The 16985-nt window shown below is 38.0% G+C and overlaps 1 protein-coding gene and 1 pseudogene across 6 annotated transcripts in view; one reads left to right on the plus strand and one right to left on the minus strand.

Moving 5' to 3' along the window:
- Window positions 1-16985, plus strand: part of MSH3 (mutS homolog 3) — a 225327-nt gene that overhangs the window by 83606 nt on the left and 124736 nt on the right. For all 6 annotated transcript variants that reach the window (XM_055386149.2, XM_055386150.2, XM_063706646.1 and 3 more), the window contains exons 11-12: window positions 1282-1366; window positions 4014-4123. In XM_055386149.2, the coding sequence (XP_055242124.2) occupies window positions 1282-1366; window positions 4014-4123 (195 nt within the window). The remainder of the gene's footprint in view (window positions 1-1281; window positions 1367-4013; window positions 4124-16985) is intronic.
- LOC101125199 (S-phase kinase-associated protein 1-like) lies at window positions 5843-6325 on the minus strand (annotated as a pseudogene).

Consider the following 16985-nt stretch of genomic DNA (forward strand, 5'->3'; position numbering starts at 1 on the left):
CATGCTGTAGCTCATTCTCAAATCTTTTTGAAATTTATTGAACTTCTAATTTTGTTTTGGATAGATACTGAGACAATAAGGAGAGTGTGAATGCTTTAACTCAGTTTAAGGAAATAACAGTGTTTTATACCCACTAAATGTGGCCATGGTAATGTGTGTTTTTTTTCTTTTCTCTTTTTTTTTTTTTTGGAGACGGAGTCACACTCTGTCACCTGGGCTGGAGTGCAGTGGCACAATCTCGGCTCACTGCAATCTCCGCCTCCCGGGTTCAAGCAATTCTCCTGCCTCAGCCTCCTGAGTTGCTGGGACTACAGGCGTGCGCCACTACGCCCATCTAATTTTTGTGTTTTTAGTAGAGACGGGGTTTCATAATGTTGGTTGGCCAGGATGGTCTCCATGTCTTGACCTCGTGATCCACCCACCTTGGCCTCCCAACGTGGTGGGATTACAGGCGTGAGCCACTGTGCCTGGCCGCATGTGTGTTGTTAATTACAGAGTAAATAACACTTGTTGCATATGTTAGAATCTTTTTTTTTTTTTTTTTTTTTGCCGAGGTGTAGTCTCACTCTGTTATCCAGGTTGGAGTGCAGTGGCGTGATCTCAGCTCACTGCAATCTCCACTTCCCCAGTTTAAGTGATTCTTGTGCCTCAGCCTCCCGAGTAGCTGGGACTACAGGTTCGTGCCACCATGCCTGGCTAATTTTTATGTTTTTTAGTAGAGACGAGGTTTTGCCGTGTTGGCCAGGCTGGTTTTGAACTCCTTACCTCAGGTGATCCGCCTGCCTCAGCCTCCCAAAGTGCTGGGATTACAGGTGTAAGCCACTGCGCCTGGCCTAGAATCTTGATTAAAAGTATTTATCAAGATGATCTCATGCTAAAGAATAAGGAGGACAGTTTTAAGTATCTTGACATATTTTTCTAGCTGATTACACAGCTTTTCATGAAGATGTGGCCACTGTGCTTGGCTAATGATAAAAGACCATGTTTGGTTCTATTCCTAGAGCAAAACCAAAACAAAATGTTGTTACCATTACTTCCCTTTCCTGTTCTTGTTTTTTTTTGTTAGAGTAACTATCCTTGTCTTGCATCAATCTACTTAACAGCACCAGCGTTAATGGAATACAACAGCCTGATGAATTTTCATTTTGCTCCTTTTGTTTGATTTTCTATCAGAATGCTAATTTTTGCCATAATGTAGCTGGAATGTTTCTAGTTCCTGAATTAGTTTTTTATTTCTTTATGCACTTACATCTAGGCTAATTATATTTGATTCTTTTACAGGAATTTTAAACAGCTATCAAGTAAAATGGAATTTATGACTATTAATGGAACAACATTAAGGAATCTGGAAATCCTACAGAATCAGGTCAGGCAAATATAAGGGCTAGTTGATTATAAATGGTTTTGGGAAAAACTTCTGAGTAAGGCAGCAGTCTGTTTTTAGAGGTACAGGTGAAAATATAGTGTCTTTAGCTGACTGCAGTATTAATTGATAACTGTAGCTCTTTTTGGAGAATGAACTGTACATAATACTTCTCTCGGTTTTGTGGGGGGAATGATGGAGCTGCCCTTTTTAATGACTGAGGGGCATGCTTATCCTGCCAATTTCTGTAACATCATTTCTATATCATGTAGTTTTTTGGAAAGGCATCATCACTGAAAATATGAAGCGGATTTTTTTTGTCTATTTGGTTATATTTTTCTATACACCTTTAACTTTTTGTTGAAATGTTTGCAGTCTTATTTAATTATTCAGGTTATAAAACAGGTTTCTGGGATATTCAGTTTGACTGTAAGATGCATAACATTTCAGTTTGCAAACTTTCTTTTTTTTTTTTTCTTCTTTGAGACAGAGTCTCGCTGTGTTGCCCAGGCTGGGTTGAGTGAAGTGACGCGATATTGGCTCACTGCAACCTCTGCCTCCCAGGTTCAAGCAATTCTCCTGCCTCAGCCTCCCAAGTAGCTGGGATTACAGGCACCCGCCACCACGCCTGGCTAATTTTTGTATTTTTAGTAGAGACAGGGTTTCGCCATGTTGGCCAGGCTGGTCTCGAACTGTTGACCTCAGGTGATTCACCTGCCTTGGCCTCCCAAAATCCTAGGATTACAGGCATGAGCCAACGTACCTGGCCTCAGTTCACAAACTTTCATTGTTTATTTGTCCTTTGTTGATGAATTAGGAAGATAACGGGGAGATTAAACTTACTGCTTTCATTTATTAAATTATCACTTGGGAAGATGAGACATTATATTGTAAAATTAATGTTATCCTAACAAAGTAATAGAGATAAAAAGCAACCCCACGCCATTTGATTAAGTAGTGGAGAATCATCTGAGCCATCTGAGTCAAAGGAGTTAAAACTCTTCAGAAATATTTATTACTATTGCAAATTAAACACTGAATTTATTCTCCTGACTCCTGAATCTGCATATTATTAACTAGTTTCTCTCAGTTTTTTCCTGTTCCAGTCTGTTCTAGTATGCTGAATTCAGATGTATTTTTATTCAGTAACATTTTTATCTTGTCGTCATCCAAAAGCTGAGAATCTGTCCTGCCGGTCTCTCTCGTCAACTCTGTAGCCATCTCCATGATAGGAAATAAGTAGTAGGAATAAAGAGACATTTCTCGGCTGAAGGAGTGCTGATAGCCTGCAGCCAGCCCTGGCATTGTAAGCGTTCCCTGCTTCTGCTGCATCTTCCCTGTTCAAATCCTACTACAACAGAGTCAGTTCTGAAATCGAATTCCTAAGGCAGAAATCATCTAGAATCAAAATACCCTTCAAAATTCCTTCCTTTATTGGACCTTGCACCATTTTAGAAGCCGAAGCTGAGATTAACATCTTCTGCTTGTCTTTGTACTTCAACTTCACCCCCACCGCCCCCCGCCCACCTTTCCAAGGAGCAATGGAAAGAGGTGCAGGGTAGGAGTTGGGTGTCAGCAAGAACAAGGATATAATAGGACACGTACCTGTCCCTCCTCTCTTGTCTGAGCCTGCCTCTCCAGGGGTGTCAGGGAATTGGCCTCCTCACGGGACCCTTTACCCCAGTCAGGCCAGTCAAGCTCTGGTCTCAGGAACAGTGCTGCTGCTGATCTGAACTGCCTTCCTTAGCCTGTCCAGCCATCCTCAGAGGAACCTTTGTGACCTTGTACCTTCTCTGTGCTCTCTCCATTGAACTCCTGAGGCCTGAGAGCTTATGTCACACCTTTTCTAGTTGATTCCTGGCAGGTGGCATTGTATCCTAATTATGAGTCTTTTTCCAACTTGGCTATAAGCACCCTGAGGGTGGGACCATGTCCTTGCTATGTTCAGCACATAGGAGGTACTCTGGAAGTAGCTACTTACAGAGGAGAAGGAAAAAAGAAAGAATTAAAAAAACCCAACTCAAGTGGAAACAGCCGTTTTAGGTCTCAAGATTTAAATATCTCAGTGGGCTTTGTAATACTACTGTGAAACCTTGGTTAAAATTAATTATGTCTAGTTAATTGTGATTTTTTTTTTAAGGACCCAAATTTTAAGTGGCAAAAGCAAACTTTTCTAAGGATTTAGTAAAACAAACTAAAATAAAATCCTTCCTGGGTAAATACCTAGAGTGCAGTGCAGGTTCATGTCTATCTCCAGCACCTTGTTCATTGTTGTCATGAGAGCATTGGTTTATAAAATGGTAACTGTGAAATACCAAAGGAAAATTAAGTCATCTTCACTATGTTGTATTTCCCAAGGCAGGAAAGTATGCAATTATATTTTAAAGATGCTTAGATAAGCGTACATTTCAAAAGAATTTCTGAATAATTTATTCTTAGGTAACCAAAAACTATAAATGATCCCTTTTCTGTGTAAAATGTCAGTACTTCATTCTGTATGTATGTATTCATCTGTCAAACATTAAATGAACACCTGTTATGAGCCACATTGTGCTAGGTATATATGACATTTAGAATCGGGGCATATGAAATAACAATTTGGCACAAATAATTGTCTAGTTAATAAAACTTGTTTTCTGGTCTTTCTTAGACTGATATGAAAACCAAAGGAAGTTTGCTGTGGGTTTTAGACCACACTAAAACTTCATTTGGCAGACGGAAGTTAAAGAAGTGGGTGACCCAGCCACTCCTTAAATTAAGGTAAAAGGAATTCTTTTTGGGGTGTTTAATCTGAAATTATAAAATTGTGAAATTAAAGGCATTTTAAAACCAAGGTTACCATTGTTTTTAAGAACACAGTTTTAAATTGGAGAACATTTTATTTTAGAACTGAGCAATAGACTGGCTCTCTAGTATTACAAGGATTTTTTTCCTCATTCTCGTGAATGAGCCTGCCTGCAGATTGGCAGACATAGGGCGTTGTCCCAGGGTAGTGAGGAGAGATGCCTTTTGTGGAGGGCTTTGAAGGCTAGACTGAGGAGTTGATAGCCAGAGGGAGTTCATTCAGTGATTCTGAGCATGGGGCTGATATCATCAGAGCTGGGCTTGTGTGTAGGAGGGGACTAAGTGGTAGTAGTGGTGGGGTCAAGTTAGCAAGTTCACGGAGAGGTGCCGAGGACCTGAGCTACAGCAGTAATAGCAGGGAGTCCAAAAGAGGGCTTAGGTGTGAAATGCTTATAAGAGTAGAGTGAGTAAAGTTGGAGCTCCCTAAGGGAAGATACTTGAATCCAGTGCCTAACATACAGTGATTTCCAAGGTTGTCTGTACATCGGAATCACCTGGGATGCTTCACAAAATACTCATGCCTGTGTCCAGCCCCCATAGATTGTGATTTAATTGGTCTCCAGCATGACCAGGGAGTTGAGATTTAAATTTTACCCAGATGATTCTGATATGCAGATAAATTTGGAGATTCTGACCTAAAACAGTGCCTGGCACTTAGTAGAAGCCCAGTTAATGTTTATTGAATGAAAACTGTTATTTATTGCACACTTTCTATTTACTGGTGTTTAATACTCAAAATCACCTTCTGAGATAGGTTCTTGAAATGAGGAAACAGATTCAGAGAGCTTCACTAACTTGCTCAGTGTTTCATAGCTGGTAGAGATAAATATAAGATTTAAAACCAGCATTGACTCTAGAGACCTTAGCAGGAACAAGCCATTATCCTGAATAGTATACCTCTGGCTAGACCAGAGTGAATATGGTGTGATGGTGAAGAGAACCGCTATGTGTTGGCTCTGTCAGCTGAGTGAGTCACTCCCACTAATCCTCAGTGTTCTCACCTTTGACATGGTGGAACACCTCATCACAGCGTTGCTGTAAGGAATAAAATTTTGAGCTCTTTATCTCACACCACACAGTATGCTAGGAGCTTTGTGAGCATTGTCTCTTTTAAACTGCACAGCAGCCTCACTAAGCAGATGTGTTATTAGCTCTATGTTACTCTGTGATTAATAAATAGTCACTATATTCAATAATGGATTGCAGATGTTAATGTTGGTCATAGGCTTGAAGACACTGTTACGGGTTTTGCTGTTGTTTTCTTTTTCTTTTGCAAGTTTTTTTTTTTTTTACAATGCCAACTTTAAAAGGTCACTAAAGATAACTGGACAATAATCTAGGCAGACATCACTTTACAAAAAAGAGGGAAAGCCCAAAATGCCACCTTCTATAGAGAACCCACAGTACAGTTTTATTCCGAACAAAGAAAAAAGAAACTTGATCATACTATGAGAAACTCAGCCATAGGTTTGGAATCTGTATTCACACCGCACATTCACTGAGGACAATATTCTGCTCATACGATTGATTTGCTGCTGCATTTCTCTGCTGTTTGTCTGATATTAACAATTATAGTCAGAGCAGGGCAGCTAGTATTTGGAACAATCCTTACAGTGTGACGGCATCAAGGACGTTTCACTTCTGTTCACACCGCTGGTTCTCTTGGCATACCTGGGTTTCCTCTTCTTCAGTAAAGTCATTTTTGATATTGGAAGTCTTGCGAAGCTTCTCAGGACTTTTCTCCTTGATCGTATTGGCAACAGTCTTGTGTGTAACATCAAGCAAACCTTTGATGTCTAAGTAGTTTGCAGGCAGAAGGTAGTACAAGAAGTATTCCTTGATCGACTTTCAGGAATTGTTGGTCCTAAGGAGGGATCTCCTCTGTTCGTTTTCTTTGTTCGCATCATCCTCGGGAGGAGGACGGCCATTTTTGTGGTGGGTACACCACCAAATGACCTTTTAAAAATATTGCTGCATTAACTTTGGTAGAGGAGCTGGGTCATTATCTCCATCATCCATTCTCATATCTTCCAACATGGTCTTGATAGTCACAGATTGTTTGGCAATTTCCACATCAAATATCTCCGCATCAGAACTCAGCACCTTAATTGACGGCATGGTGTTTGAGCTTAAGGAGACCGCTGGCCAGAGGCTCATGAGAGCAGGGCAACGTCAGCAAAGAAGAGGAAGGCAGAGAACAAGGACACTCAAGACATGGTTTGGATGATGATAATTACCAAATCTTTTCAGATTTAGTGGGTCACTCCGATTTCTTTTCTTAGCCATAAAGACCGTAAGACATGGGAAACTGATGAGGTAAAGAAGAAATCCTGAAAATGGAAATATCTCCTTTAGTTCAGCATTCTAATGAAATAAGCAGACCTTGTAGAGCAGACGCAGACAAGATGGCTTTCTGTGGACAACAGTGTAAGGGATGCAGCACTGTGGCTGCTGGAAAGGCTGCCTAAACATCTACTACAATTCTTTACTGTGTTTTTGCTTACTTGTTACAGCAGAAACAGACTCACTAGCAGACTTTTCCATGTAAATTAAAATTTTTTATTTCCAGTGTTAAATTTCCTTTTTTTTGTGTACCCAGGATTAATTTGAGATAAATCTAGTAGACCATGTTGTCTGTTGTTAGGCGCCGAATCATGTATCTCTGGGGATCCTACCTTCCCAGAAAGGCAGAGAGAAAATATGCCAGGCATTCAACACTGATGTTTTCAAGTATGAACTTTTCACTGACCTAACACTGATGTTAGCCAAAAACAAACACACGAACCTTTTCTTTGCCCTTTTATTTTAGGTCATGGTTTTTAAACTTTTATACTCCTAATCTATTAAAATCTATTTCAAAAGAATTCCAGTTTAATTTTAATGGCACTTGCAACGTATTCCAAACAAATACCTGGAGAGAATCTGCTGATTAGTCAGTGGCTCAGCTATATAATTAGTCATGTACCACATGACAACATTTTGGTTCTTGGGGATTGCATATACAGAGGTGTTTTCTATGTTTAGAAATGTTTAGACACACAAATACTTACCATTGTGTTACAGTAGCCTACAGTATTTAGTAGAGTAACATGCTGTCCGGGTTTTAGCCTAGGAGCAGTACACTGTACCATATAGCCTAGGTGTGCAGTGGGCTGTACTATCTAATTTTATGTAACTATATGCTCTGTAATGTCCATAGAATGACAAAATTGCCTAACGATGCATTTTCCAGAATGTATCCCCATCATTAAGTGAGGCATGATGGTGTTGTTGTTTATACTGACATAAGTGCCTTACTGATCACATCAGTGGCTCATCCAGACAAATATTCTGTCTCTGACATTGACTGCCAAAGGTTAGTTTAGGGTCTGGTTTTCTTCTACAGTGAGATCGTAGAACAAATAATGGATGATGAGGGGATTTAGCAAAATAATGCAGATCTCCCCAGGTTCTGTAAGATCCCATTGTTTGTCAGTCATCCATGAATTCTCCTAAATCCCTTAAGCCCCTCTTTGTATTTTTATCTTGTTCTAGCTCTTAGGGGCAAACACACAGTTCATAAGTCTAGGACCAGGCATTCAAGTTTCAGAAGACTTTCCACTCCCGTCACCTTTTATTCTATAAAATGGTCTCTTTGGTGCAAAATTTTAATAGTGACTTTTAGAAAGTAAAAATGATTTTTACTTTACTTATTGATTGATTCAAAGAGTTCACTTAGATTATTGAGGCTGGATTTTACTGTACTGATATCACATTAGCTTTTATAAATAGGTTATTTTTTCTTATGTGTTCTCACCTATAGTTTTTATCAGTTCTGCTAATTTCAGGCAAGAAGATTGTTCAGTGTAGTTGTTTTTTTAAATAAATGAATGTCACATTGGCATGCCATTATTCTTAAGGCCTTTTAAAATTAGATTATATCGAATTAATTTTTTTTGAGGTTCTGTCTTTGGACTTCTTTCAGTTGATATAGTCTTGTCAATTTTTTATTTACACACACACACACCCATATGTATGTCATTGGTTTTGTCAAAAAGCCTGAAAATGCAAATTCTGCTTGTAAATATTGGTAGAGGAGAAAAAAAGAAAACCGTGAGATGAGTCTGTGTTCCAGAGTCATCGGTGGGTTATATGGGATGAGTCTCTAAAATGGTGAGTTAAGCAAAATAATTAGTTTCCAAGGCAGATTTGTTTATCTTAGAGGTATTCCACTTTCAGTAGCATACTATATACTTTAAAAATTAAAAGAAATTTAGTTTCTTTCATGAGTACCTCTTTCTTCTACCTGTACTTTACATTTTTTAATTAAAAAAATTAGTAAAGTTTTATCTTTAATTGACAAATAATTGTATATATTTGTATTAGTCAGGGTTCTGTAGAGGGAGAGAACTAATAGGATAGATGTATATAAGGAGTATTGACTTACATGATCACAAGGTGAAGTCCCACCGTAGGCTGTCTGCAAGATGAGGGGCAAGGAAGCCAGTCTGAATCCCAAAACTTCAAAAGTGGGGAAGCCAACCGTGCAGCCTTCAGTTTGTCGCCAAAGGGCAGAGAGCCCATGGCAAACCACTGGTGAAGGTCCAAGAGTTCAAAAGTTGAAGAACTGAGAGTCTGATGTTCAAGGGCAGGAAGCATCCAGCACAGGAGAAAGATGGAGGCCTCAAGACTCAGCCAGTCTAGTCCTTCCATGTTTCTCTGCCTGCTTTTATCCTAGCCACACTGGCAGCTGATTAGATGGTGCCCACCAGATTGAGTGTGAGTCTGCCTCTCCTAGCCCACTGACTGAATGTTAATATCCTTTGGCAATACCCTCACAGATAAACCCAGGAACAATACTTTGCATCCTTCCACCCAATCAGGTTGACATTCAGTATTAACCATCACAATATTTATGGGGTACAATGTGATATTTCATTACATATATACATTATAGAATGATCAAATCAAGCTAATGAATATATCTATCACCTCAAACATTTATCATTTTTTTTGTTGAGAACATTTAAAATCCTCTTTTAGCTATTTTGACACATATACAATGCATTAACTATAGTCACCATACTATGCAATAGATCACCAGAACTTGTTCTTGTCTAACCAAAACTTTGCACCAGTTGACCAGCATCTCTCTTTTCCCCATCTACCCTCTCCCCTAGCCTCTGATGACCACCAATCTGATCTCTACTTTTATGAGTTTGACTTTATTTGATTTTACATATAAGTGAGATCATGTGGTATTTCTCTGTCTGTGCCTGGCTTATTTCACTTTGCATTATGTCCTCTAGGTTCATCCATATTGTCAAATGATAGAATTTACTGCCTTTTTTTTTTTAAGGCTGAATAGTATTCCAGAGTGTGTATATGTGTGTGTGTGTGTGTGTGTGTGTGTGTGTGTGTGTGTATCACATTTAAAAAATCTATTCATCTATTGGTGGACACTTTGGTTGTTTCCGTATCTTGACAATTGTGAATAATGTGGCAGTGAACATAGGGAGTACAGATATTTCTTCAACATACTGATTTCAATTCCTTTGGATATATACCCAGAAATGGAATTGCTGGATCATATGGTAATTCTATTTTTAGTTTTTTGAGGAACTTCCATACTGTTTTACAAAGTGACTGTACTGATTTATAATACCACCAACAGTGGACAAGGGTTCCCTTTTCTCCACATCTTTACTTGTTATCTTTCATCTTTTTTAATAATAACTAATCTGAAAGGAGTGAGGTGACCTATTGTGGTTTTAATTTGCATTTCTCTGATTAGAGATGTTGAGCATTGTTTCATTTATCTATTGGCCATTTGTATATCTTTTGGAAATTGTCTATTCAGATCTTTTGCCCATTTTTAAATAGGGTTATTTGTTTTCTTGTTATTGAGTAGTTTGAGTTCCCTGTATATTTGGTATTTTAGCCCCTTATCCAGTGTTTGATTTGCAGATATTTTCTCCTAATCCCTGGGTTGTCTGTTTACTCTGTTCATTGTTTCCTTTGCTGTGCAGGAGATTTTTAGTTTGATGCAATCCCATTCGTCTATTTTTGCTTTTGTTGTCTATAGTTTGGTTCCTGAGCATCCCAAGGCTTTTTCTCAAGTCTTTGCACTTGTTAGTCTTTGTACTTCGTGGTCTCTCTACGTAGAATATTCTTCTGTTTCTCTTTAATCTTTACAGGGTTAACTGCTTGTACTTGAGGTCTCAACTTAAAATGTTGTGTTAATATCTTCGGAGAGGTTTTATTTGACCTCCTAATCTAGATTATGTTCCTTGTATCACTCATTGATAGCATATAGGGTTTATCATGATTGTTACCTATGTTTACTTAATATGCATGGGGGGGTCTTACATTATCTGTACAAGGGGTCTTCAGAAAGTTCATGGAAAATGCATATTATGAAAAAACTTTGCATAGATTTCAAAAAATTTTGGCACCAAAATAAACTCATACTAACTTGTTAGAGCATGTCTCAATAGGATGTAGTTTGAGGCATTAACAGGGATAAGATATCAGTTTGGAAAGAGCTTCTATCAGAACAACATGAATTCTGCTACAAATTAAAGCGAGAACAAACATCATATTTATGGTGAAGCTTGGGTGGAAGAGTGGTGACATCATTAATGCTTTATGAAAAGTTTCATGAGACCTCGGAATAAACACCACACATCTACAACTATCTGATTTTCGACAAACCCGATACAAACAAGCAATGGGGAAAGGATTCTCTATGTGATAAATTTTGCTGGGAAAACTAGCTAGCTGGAGACTAAAAGTCCAAGATCAAGGGATCCTTCTGAGGCCTATCAGGGAGAATCTGTTCTGGTCCTCTCTCCTACCTGCTGGTGGTGTGCTGGCACCCTTTGGCATTCCTTGGCTTGTAGATGTAGCTCCTTGATTTCTGCCTACATGGTTACATGGTATGCTTGCTGTACGTATGTCCCTTCACACAGTGTTTTTTAATAAGGACATGGTCATATTGGATTAGGGGTCTACCCTTACTGCAGAATGACCTCATCTTAATAATTCCATCTACAATAACCTTATTTCCAAATAAGATAACATTTTGAGGTAGAGGGATAAGGACTTCAGCATATCTTTTTGGGGGTACACAATTCAACCCAAAACAAATAGGCCCATTATTTCCAGATTTTCTTCCTTTTGGCACGTGTAGACTGATTATACCCATCTCTTTACTAGAAACAAGTGTTTTGATTACTATTTAAATGTTTGGCGCATTTATTCAACGTCTGATATGAGGTTGTAAATAACCATTGAATTTTGTAAAATTGCCAATCTTGTGCAATTTTGTGTTTGTAGTACAGTTCTCTGCAAAGTTATTCTCTTATCTTTGACAAATATCCTGGACAGTATCTGTCCAGGTGAAGGTATGTATGCAAAGTGTTACATTAATTTTAGAGATGAAAAAGAAACATTTATATATATATTTAAAAATAAAGGAAAATGCCTAGGAAGAAAGGAGCAGAGGTCTGAATCTGAGATTCGAAGAAAGAAAAGTAGCCAAGGTGGAATGGGAGAAGAGCTGAGGTCTAAGAGGTAAGGTGTGTTACTCTGGGAACATGTCTTTGTATAGGACAAGCAGAGGACTTAAAGCTCTGAGAAATCAAGGGAGTAGAAAGAAAATGTCAGGCTAGTGAACTAATCTCTAACTGTGCTTTATTTTTTATCTGTATTTTTTTTCAGCTATCTTCAGAGATAATTATTCTGTTTTAGAGATAAGAATAACTAAGTCTCAGTTTTTCCAAGGTCATCCAGCCAAGCACATAGGGGACCTTTTGAAAGCATAGCTTTGGAGTTAATAATACTTCAGCTTGAGTTCTGATTCCCTTTTGTCACTTTGGAGAAGTTATGAATTTGTATATACCTCAGTTTCTTCACCTGTAAAATGGGAATTAACTACCTACTTCATTGTGGTGTTGTGAGGACCAAATGAGACAGTATATGTAAAAGGATTAGTGTGGTTCCTCATAGCAATTTTTTGGTCAAGAAGGTAGCCATGGTCTTTAGAATACCAAAAAATTGGAAGCAGTGTAATTATTAGTAGGGAAAGGGAAAATAAATTGTCGGTTATATATTGGAATATTATACAGCAGTTAAAATGAATATTATCCATGAGTGTATCAACATGGATAAATCTCAGAAAAGCAATGTTATAAAAGAACACATAAATGATATCACTTATTTGAATTTTGTCACACACAATATCCTGTTTAGGGGTTCAAACAGAAGTGGTGTTTTCTTGTCACATAGGCAGTCACAACAATAATAACTTCTGGGAAATGAGAAAAGAGTTAGAGATACAGGTAGGCTGGTGTTTTACATGTATTTGCAATATTTAATTTTTAAAAAATTATACAGAAAATACACACACATGAATTTTTTATAATGTACTGCTATTTGACCTTCACTACCATCATAATCAGGTGAAAATGAGACCCATGCACATCTGTCTAGAAAGCCCATGTTGAACTTGAGAGCATCTGTTTTCCAGCACATCTTGCATTAGAAAGACAGAAGACAGCCATCAGATGACCAAGGCTTCCAGGGATGGCAGGGGGAAGGCTGGGTGCTTGCACTGTCAGTTTCTAGGATCTGCCCAGGTCATTTCTTTTCCTGAATCTGGTACTTGCCTGTGTTTTCTTTTGCCTGTAGCTACCGTCAGGAATGTAGGGAGACTTTAGGAGGATTACTGGTGAGTAGGTAGAGTCTTTTATGGGGGCCTACTCTCAAAATAATATAACCATGAACACTTGAGGAATGTTTTTTTGTGGTCCCTTTTATTTATGCACTAAACTTGACTAGTTCTGGGAATTGAGGAATCTCAACCTCACGTTCTGATTGACTAAGTAAATGCTAATGTGTTCGTTAACACAAAAGGCAATGCATTGGTTAGGGAAGCTAGCTGTTAACACAAAGACCCCAAAAAGTCTAATGGCTCTAATGGTGTGAAAGTTAATTTCTTCTTTTTTTTTCTTTGCATAAACAATCCATGGCCTTTCCACATTGGGGGGTGGGGTGAGACTCTCATCACATAAGCAGTTAGGAACCCCAGAGGCTCTTCAGTTTTAAACGTGTAGCTTCCAATGTCATCTTGAGAACTGATATTCAGCCAGTGGAAGGAGAAAGAACAGGGAGGATATATGTTTATGGCTTTTATGTGAGGCAGGCCTTGCATTGGCACATACCCTTCTGCCTAAATCTGATTATAAGCAGAAGAACGCATTCCAATGGTCACAGCTTACTGCACGGGGGCTAGCAAATGTTTGCTTGTTTTTCAAGGAATAGGAAGAAATGTTTAGTGAATACCTAGCAGTCTGTTGCCAGAGATGGTTTTTGTTGTTTCAATTCCATTGTACATTCTTCTTAGCATTTAAAAAATTATTTGAACTTTTGAACAGGCAATATCTTCACATACTTTAAAAGTTTAAAAATGTGAAAAGTTACACAGTAAAATGTTTGCTTATCATTCCTGCCCCACATCTGCTCAGATCCCACTAGGTAATCATGGTTATTACTTTGTCATGTATACTTCCAGAAACCTTTTGTTTAAAAAAGCAAATATGAATTTTATATAATATATATATATATATATATATATATATATGAAATCTCTTCCTCCCTTATTACATAGATGGAGCCATAATATACCCAGTTCTTTGTACTTGGCTGTTTTCCCTTAGTAGTATAAGATAGTTATTTTAAATTTTGTATTATTCAGTCTCAGTGACAAGGTGGCGTTCCCAGCGTCAGGGAATTTCTAATCTAATCTGGTCAAGGTATAATCTACTAGTAAGGAGGAAGAGATACAAGTAGTGGAAGCTTTTGTACTAAAATCAAATACCTGTTACTCACTCTATAACTCAATACCACATTTAGAGCAAATGAGTAATACCTTTATAAGTCAAATTAGATTTTTAGAAAACTGCTTTAGGAAATTAGGCATGCTAAGATAATTCTTGGCATTTAAATCACATAATTAAGGGAATAGAAAATGGTTTGTGTTAGGAAATAGATCGTTGACTACATTTTTGCATGACTTTCTGATGTACTAAGTACATTTTAGTGGTCAATGTTCTCTACATTAAATGGCTTTTGTTTTGGTAAACCCATATGTTTGGAGTATTAATGGTTGTATTTCTAATTTGTTACCCTGGCCCAAATGATGAAGTAATAGAATGTTGCATATTTCCTTCCACTTAACATTTAATTTGTGTTAATGAAACCAAATGTCACTTTTAACTCTGGAACTTCTAAAATGAACTACACCGGGAAGCCCTCTGTATTCCTTGTGGTTTCCCATGTTCCATGAGCCACCAACCGAGTGTTCACTTGCAGTGACTCTGGTTTACTCAGCCCCTGGGGATGCATTACTGCTCGGAAATGGGAAGGGAGAGTAGCAGGTGGTGCGTAATTGAGAGCTGTGTTTGATTGGGACTGACCTGGTGCCCCTTTCCTCTGCCGGGTTGAATGAGAGTTTAAAGGAGGAACTGCTGCTGCTAAGAACAAAATGAACCCGAGTGCCTCTTACTGTTTGTCCCGACTGTCAGTGCATAGGGATTAACTAACATCCAGGAACTTTTAGCTGGTCTCTGCTTTATTCTTCAACATTCGGACCTTCAGTGAGCTCTAGACCTGCACAAACGACCTGCAGCGAATGGCAGCTTTCATTTGGGCTGAGGAAGAGGAATATTGGAGAGAATGAGGAGAAGGAGATAAATATCTCTTTCCTTTTTGGCCCTTCCTGCTTTATCTTTCTCCATCTTTATGCCTTTATTAATGAGGATTTTCCAAATATCGCTCTTCAAAAATGCCATAAGAAGACTTCATTTTCTGTGGTTTTAATGTCATAAAATATCTCCTTATGTGAAATAACTAGATATGCTGGATCAAGCATAACAAACATCCCTTTAGGACATTGCTGAATCTGTATTTAAAACATAAGGGAAAAACTGAGGGAACAGATGGAAAAAGGAACTGGAAATGGAAGTGAATTGACTGCTGCAGCTGCCCTCTGGGCTCCTGCAGATCTTGGTAATCAAAAGGATTGGGGTTCAATTGCCTTGTGGGAGACAGGAGACAGGGTCTTGGGTCCATTTAAGTTAGAGATAACCATAGTAACGTGAGACACTCAAAGGACTGTGGTCTCAGTAGAGAGGTGACAAATACGTCTTGACCTATTCTTGCCTGAGGAAAACGTTTCTAAGAATTCTTAACCACAGGCCCTCCCTCATAGATTTTCAGTTTCAATTTATACTCTGTGTGGTCTGGCAATTTCCAAGCTGTGAAACTTATTTAAAACAGTCTGAGGGTACTCACATAAATCACCAAGTTAAAAAAATACAAAATAGAATAAAAAATATGAGCATGGAAAATAAATACTATCAAGAGGGCTCAGATTGATTTAAAAAGGAACCACAGACAATTCTTTAAGACTGAATGGACTAAAGAACTCATTCATGTAACCAAAAACCATTTCTGCCACAAAAACTATTGAAATTAAAAAAAGAATGACTTAAATAAGAATGGATCTTATACTCCAAAAAGAAAGAAAGAAAAGAAAACAACAACAACAAAGCAGGATATGGGTTAAACAAGAATAGAGGAAATAACTGAAATGCAAGATAATACCTGAAGAAATTACCTAGAATGCAGCACAGGGTGGCAATGTCAGGCCTTCAGTTTTTCTTCTCTGGATTTTTGAAACAGCTTGCTAACTGGTATTCCTGACACTGTTCTTATGTGCATCCAAGCTATTAGCCTTGGATCCCAGCTCCTGTGATCACATTTTCAAACCTTCACCCTCCATTTTCCACTAATCTTTTATAGACAATAGCTAATCTTTTACTCAATAGCTACCCCCAGGAAATCCTCCCTGATCCTAAAACTGCATTTGTTTGTTAGATGCTCCTGGCCTGTGTTCCCATTGTACCTAGATCATAACCCAGTTGTAATCTTATTACATTGTTATCATTAATGCTTTTTAAAAAGTTTTACTGTTCATCACTAGAGTGTAAATTGTTTGTAGACTAGCAAAGCTCTGTTAACAATTATAGCCCTAATGTCTACCACTTTGTACAATTAGTACTTTGTAAGCACTCAGTAATTGTTCATTGAATGTAAGAATGAATGGTGTATGTGAAAGGTGAAGCTATATAGGTCTAATGATGCTTAGATCCTAGGAAAGGGCCTATGGTTCATGTTTCTGACAGGAGATTGTTTAGGTAGTTCATTTAGCCATTTCACATGACCAATGTGTTAATGTCTGAATTTAATCTACTTGTTCTGTGTTGTCTTTAAAGCCAAATTTTTCAGTAAAATGAAACCAAACAAAAAATACACCCCCAGCAGTTTGTATTTCAGCTCCCCACCCCCACCAGATAACTTTTTTTAAACATTTTATGTTGGTAGGTACATAATAGGTCTATATATTAAGGGTATATGAGATATTTGTTGCAGGCATACAATGTATAATAATCATATCAGGGTAAATGGGGTATCCATCACCCCAAGCATTTATCATTTCTTTGTGTTACAGATATTCCCATTATACTCTTCTAGTTATTTTTAAATGTACAATAAATTGTTGGCTGTAGTCACCCTGTTGCACTCTCAAATACTAGATCTTATTCAATATATCTAACTGTACAAAATTATCTTAAGTTTGAATTATAGAGGCATTTTCACAGTAGCAACCAGTAGGTACTGACTCCATCACTGACAATAGCTATAGGTCACACTCTGTGTTTCTGAGTGACAGCCA

Source organism: Gorilla gorilla, chromosome 4 (genome assembly GCF_029281585.2).
Source record: "Gorilla gorilla gorilla isolate KB3781 chromosome 4, NHGRI_mGorGor1-v2.1_pri, whole genome shotgun sequence".
In the NCBI taxonomy this organism is placed as follows: domain Eukaryota; kingdom Metazoa; phylum Chordata; class Mammalia; order Primates; family Hominidae; genus Gorilla; species Gorilla gorilla.